Here is a 5,918-nt window from a genome sequence, read left to right as displayed (position 1 = left end):
AGGAATGTCGCTATCTGTTTTATGACCAGTACCTGGAGCACTAAGCCACAAAGGCTACACTCCCAAGCCTGGGCCCAAAAGCCTCGAATTTTGTTTTTACTTTGCTATACTTTTTTAATACTTCTTCAGCTCCATGTCTGTCACTAGGGTTATGCTGTAATCGTCTGGGCTCCATTGGCCTCGGGCAGCTCCATTTCTCTATTTCTGTCCCAATACTACATATGAACTCTTTTCTTGGACCAGCTCCAGTTTGTTCCTGCAATCTTCCTGAGTCCTGGCATCTCTGACACTCCTGGGACTGCAATACAACCTAGGCTTTTCCTTCCTAGCTTCACACCACGACCTCTGAGAGACTCTTTGCAGGAAATCTGGCCATGCCACACGTTGCCTGGCCTCAATTTCTTTCTAGTACTGTGGTGCAAGCCTTCATGATCCCTTTACTCTTGTATCATTCATGCTTATAAAACCAGTACCACATGAATAACACTGCCAAGCTCTGTTGCCAACTTAAGATGTAGCCTGGCTCCTCAAGATCACATTTACAACAGCCTCCGTGTGCTGACTGCATTCCTGTTGGCATCCCCAGCAGAATGGCCTGCTACGCTCTGGTCATTCTGTGTCATTCTGTGGCTTCACTTGACTGAGATGCCATACTCTTAACACATTCCTTCCACCAGCCAGATTGAATGGTGTAAGAACCACGTGGGCAGGTTGACTCCAGCCGTGATCCCAATCCTCTGCTCCAGTTACTTTTCTCACTGCGACCAAATCTGTGACAAGAAGCAATTAAGAAATGGAGGGTTCATTTTGAATCATTGTTTGCAGAGATACAGTCCATCCTGTGGGGAAGATCGTGAGGGCAGGAATGTTGGGTGGCTAATCACACTGTACTTACAGTCGGTCAGGAACCAGAAACCGATGAGTGCTTGTGCTCCGTGCTCCCCTCCCCCACCCCACTTTCATTTTTATTCAGTCTGGGACCCCAGCCCGTACAATCATGCCATCCACATTCAGGGTGATTCTTCCTTAGAATTTGTTATATTTATAGATTATGGTATTTGTTAGGGTTCTGTTAGGGTATTTCTGCTACCGTCACATTGTGACTCCAAGAGGAATGTTTTTTATAAAATGAAACGTTTGATATTCCCGCAGTTGTAATTCTGTTTAGCAGTTATGAAGGATAAAATACAGCCAGAACCACATTAATTTAATCACAACCCTCCTTATGCATTTTTGTTTTCCTGTTTTTATTTTATTTTTAATTTATTTTGTTAGGCCAAGCAAGGTAGTGAATGCTTTTAATTCTAGCCCTTGGGAAGCAGAGACAGGCAGATCTCTCGAATTTGAATCTAGTTGGGGCTACATAGCAAGTTCAAAGCCAGCCTGGGCTACATAGAGAAACCCTGTCAAAAACAAACCAAAACAAAAAAACCGCCAAACCAAAACACTAATAATTTATTTTAGTATTTATGTGTATTGTGCGTATGCCTGGGTGAATTTATGTTCTGTGTGCATTCAGTGCCCATAAAGACCAGAGATGGAATTGAATCCCCTGGAATTAGAGCCATCATGTGGGTGCTAAAAACAGGACCCGGATCCTCTACAAGAGTAGTCTTACACCACCTATTTGTCTCTTCTATTCCGTTTTCCTGTTTTTATAGGATAAAGAGCTCTAAACCAGATGCAATTAGCATAGCAAGGTTTCCATGATGGGCAAGTGGGACTCATACTGCCAAGTCCGTTTCCCGCCCTTAGACCCGGCCTTTGAGATTGACATTTTCATCTTTTCACTTTCATTATAAGATAGACCTGCTCAGTTTAGTTAGAGCAAATGGTTACCGAACTCATCTTGGTCAGAAAGTAGAAGCACACATTGTGGTTTTGTAGTTATTGGAAGCAGGATGCTCTGACCACCACAGGCTCGCGGGTTTAAGAATCACTTAATTCTGATGATTTGCAGACATGCCATAGATAAAAGATGTACTGAATTTTTGTTTTCACTTTCAGGTAGCCAGCGAGCTGTGAAGTCAGGAGAAGTCACATGCCACTCCCAGTTAAATCCTCTGGAGAGTCGGCATTCCTTTGGACTTGTTGTAGGAGAAAGGGAAGATGTTTCCCTCAGACGTGATCAAGGCATCAGTCTTGTAAACCCACAAACACGATGTGGTGAGGCTGTTGTTTCAGTGGTGCCTAGCTCCAGTGAGGCTGCCCAAAGAAAAGTACTCTCAAGTCACAGAACTCTGGCTCTCCCTGGCTTGCAGAGAGTTTCCTCTTGGCAGAGTACCCAGAACTCTTGTCCAGTCTGTAGGGAAAACTCTTGGGAGAAGAATCACTTAGTGAAGCAACAGAAGGGCCACTCAAAGAGCCGGTCATATAGGGTCTGGAAGAAATTCAGCAGACAGGCTGATGCTAAACAGCCTCGGAGCATCTCATGTCCCGGATGTGGGAAGAGCTTCCGCCTGAAGCAGTACTTGGTGAGACATCTAGATATCCACACAAGGAAGAGACCACCCCAGTGCCCTAAGTGCAAAATGTGCTTCCATCGTGAACATACCCTTTTCAGCCACCACCTCAAGGACAGTTCTTCCCAGCACCCAACATGTGACTCGAGCTTCCTGACAGATAGCAGTGTTAACCTGTGCCAGCAGATTCAAGAGAAGCCAGCCTTCTGGAGAGAAGACACCAATGTGCCCTCAAGACAGAAGCTAGGTCCCAGTCTGGACTGTGAGGACTGCTGCCACATGGGTAGCAAGCTGAAGGGCCTGCAGTGTGGCTGCATCCTACGTGAGGACAGACCCCACTCACACACAGAGTGTGGCAATTGCTTCCTCTCACCATCTAAGCAGGCAGGTCTCTGCAGGGCACACACAGGAGAAAAAGCCTTTCAGTGTCCAGAAAGCAGCAAGCGCCTCTGCCTGAGAGGCCTACAGAATGTCCATCAACATGGGCATAGTGGAGAAAGACCAGTCTTGTGTAGAAAGTGTGGTCAAGGATTCACCAAGCGTTGCGGACTCACAGAACACACCCGAATCCTCAGCGGGGAGAAATCTTTCTGGTGTGCCCAATGTGGAAGGAACTTCAGCCAAAAGGGACAGCTGCTGAGGCACCAGCGGCTTCACTTAGAGGAAAAACCCTTCCAATGCACAATGTGTGAGTTGCGCTTCCATCTGAAGAGCAGGTTGAGGGCCCACCAACTACAACATGGTGGAGAAAGGCCATTCTCCTGCAGTGAGTGTGGCCGAGCCTTCACTCATCAGTGCAAGCTCCGTGAGCATCTGAGAGTGCACAGTGGAGAGAGGCCCTTTCAGTGTCCCGAGTGCCACAAGAGCTTCCGCCTGAAGGGCATCCTGAAGGCCCACCAGCGCATCCACAGCAAGGAGAGGCCATTCTCCTGCGGGGAATGTGGCAAGGGCTTTATAAGACAGTCTAAGCTCACAGAGCACTTCCGCGTCCACAGTGGAGAGAGGCCCTTCCAGTGTCCGGAGTGTGACAGGCGCTTTCGCTTAAAGGGGCAGCTGCTTAGCCATCAGCGCCTACACACAGGAGAGAGACCCTTCCAGTGCCCGGAGTGTGGCAAGAGCTACCGTGTGAAGGCTGACATGAAGGCGCACCAGCTGCTGCATGGCGGGCAGATGCCGTTCTCCTGCCAGTGTGGAAAGGGCTTTGCCAAGCAGTCTAAACTCGTGGAACACATGAGGACACATACAGGAGAGAAGCCTTTTCAGTGTCCCAAGTGCGACAAGAGCTTCCGATTGAAAGCTCAGCTCCTCAGCCACCAGGGCCTGCACACAGGCGAGAGACCTTTCCACTGCCCTGAATGTGATAAAAACTTCCGGGAAAGGGGTCACCTGCTCAGGCACCAGCGCATCCACAGGCCTGAGCGGCCCTTTGCCTGCGGCGACTGTGGGAAGGGCTTCATTTATAAGTCCAAACTGGCTGAGCACATCCGAGTACACACAAAGTCCTGCCAGGTGCCACGTGAGCCTGACATTAAGAAAAGGCTTAGCCAACTGTTTGCAATGATAGAGGCTGACTGGAGTTGAGGTGGGTGGGACGGCAGCTCTGGGAGCAAAGCTTAATTGCCAGGGCAGCCTGAAGAACGGTGGCTGAGCCTACTGGGAAGCAGGTTTTAAGAACAGAGGGGCTCTACTTATCCAAAATTATAAATTCAAAATGAGGAACTATGAAGAATTTTCTCTTTTGGAATACCGCCAATTATATCCTCTCCCCTGGTAAAAAGAGGTTTTTGTTCTTCCCACCACTTTGAGTGCATTTCACCCAAAACCAGTTAGTTCAAAAGTCCCAGCTTAAACCAGAAGGAAATTCCTCCAGAGCGCTTGTCAAAGCTACAAAAGGCAGAGGGAGGGGGTCTAGTTAATATCAGCTCTACTCTTTTGTTCTTTCCAGATTATAATTCGGTTAAATACAGTGAATTTTATTTCTGTGGCGATACGTGTTTGGGTTTGCTTTTGTTTCATTTATTTTGAAACACATAAGATAAATTCTCAGAATTTCAGGTGACTGTTGAAATTTCTCCTCGGGACTCTTGATGATTAATGTGTAGCATGGTCTTAAGAAAATGCTGATAATATGAGTTGAGGAAACAAAAAACCAAGGTTGAGAGGTCTGGCTCCAGATCAGGGGCTGAGTCAGTGGATAGAGATTTCAGAGCTCTGGTGTGGCAATGCTATTTGAAGCAGAAGTAAGGTTCTTAAGAATAAATGAATATTTAGGCAACTGACTAAAGAACAGATAGAGTGGATTGGAGAGATGGCTTCACTGACTGCTCTTCTGAAGCTCCTGAGTTCAATTCCCAGCAAATACATGATGGCTCCCAACCATCTGTACAACTACAGTATACTCATATACATAAAATAAAGAAATAAATCTTTAAAAAAAAAAAGAATAGGCAGAGCATAAACCAGGTATCACAATATGCAAATTATTTATAGTCTCACATCTAGTAGAACTATAGAGATCTGGATCAACTCACAGATATCCACTGCCTCTGTCCCCCAAGTACTGGAACTAAAGGCGTGGCCAGGACACAAATCTCACTGAGACTTTCGGAAGGTCTCCTTCCAGGGCAGGAATTCTTGCACTACACTCAATTGGAAATCTAGAAACCATGTCATGTTCTTTGGTAAGAAATACCTCAAACCAAACCTAACTCTACTTGACAGAGCCAAATCCCAACCTTTTAAGAAGATTATACTCCTTAAGTTTCTTTGTTATTAAATGCCAGCATATTCTAAGTATTTGGTACTGTTACTCAAAAGCAAATGCTATTGGAATTTGTAGAAGTGAAACATTGAAATGTAAATAACCAGTGTTGGTCCTTTCTTTCTACCTTGTTTCTACAGAATCTCCTTTTGTTGTCTCTGGGCTGTGCACTCCAAATGAGTAGGCCTGTGAGCTCTAGGGGGATTGACCTGTCTCTGCCTCATCCCTCACAGGGGAAATGCTAGGATTGCAGACAATAGATAGGTTACTATGGTGTCCAGCTTTTTACTTTTAAATTATTTGTTTAATTATATGTAGGTATGTAGATCTACTTAACTGAGAGTCTTGCACTAGGAGGCCAGAGTCATGGACTTCCTCTATATGCAGTTAAGGTAGTGAGTTACCCTCTGTGTGAGTGCTAGAACTGGAATTCAGCTCCTCCACAAGAGCATCACACACTGGACAAGAGCTCTACCTCTGAGCCAAATCCCCAACTTGCATTACATACCCTTAACCATTGAGCCATCTCTCTAACTGCTTGCTCTGGTCAACCCAGCTCGCTCCAGTAAGTCCTACCTACTCCTGGCTCTGGCCCAAAGATTTTTTAATATACATAAGTACACTGTAGCTGTCTTCAGACACGCCAGAAGAGGGAGTCAGATCTCATTACAGGTGGTTGTGAGCCACCATGTGGT

General features: G+C 46.1%; 1 protein-coding gene across 1 annotated transcript in view; it reads left to right on the top strand.

Annotated features, from left to right (window-relative positions):
• Nucleotides 1-4,448, top strand: part of Znf786 (zinc finger protein 786) — an 11,492-nt gene extending 7,044 nt beyond the window's left edge. Inside the window, exon 4 of the mRNA XM_021164617.1 lies at nucleotides 2,008-4,448. Within this exon, the coding sequence (XP_021020276.1) occupies nucleotides 2,008-4,043 (2,036 nt within the window). The 3' untranslated portion in view covers nucleotides 4,044-4,448. The remainder of the gene's footprint in view (nucleotides 1-2,007) is intronic.
• The last annotated feature ends 1,470 nt before the right edge of the window (nucleotides 4,449-5,918 follow it).

Source organism: Mus caroli, chromosome 6 (genome assembly GCF_900094665.2).
Source record: "Mus caroli chromosome 6, CAROLI_EIJ_v1.1, whole genome shotgun sequence".
Classification (NCBI taxonomy): Eukaryota; Metazoa; Chordata; class Mammalia; order Rodentia; family Muridae; genus Mus; species Mus caroli.
The sequence above is the reverse complement of the archived record's forward strand: the minus strand, read 5'-3'. Positions and strand labels throughout refer to the sequence as shown.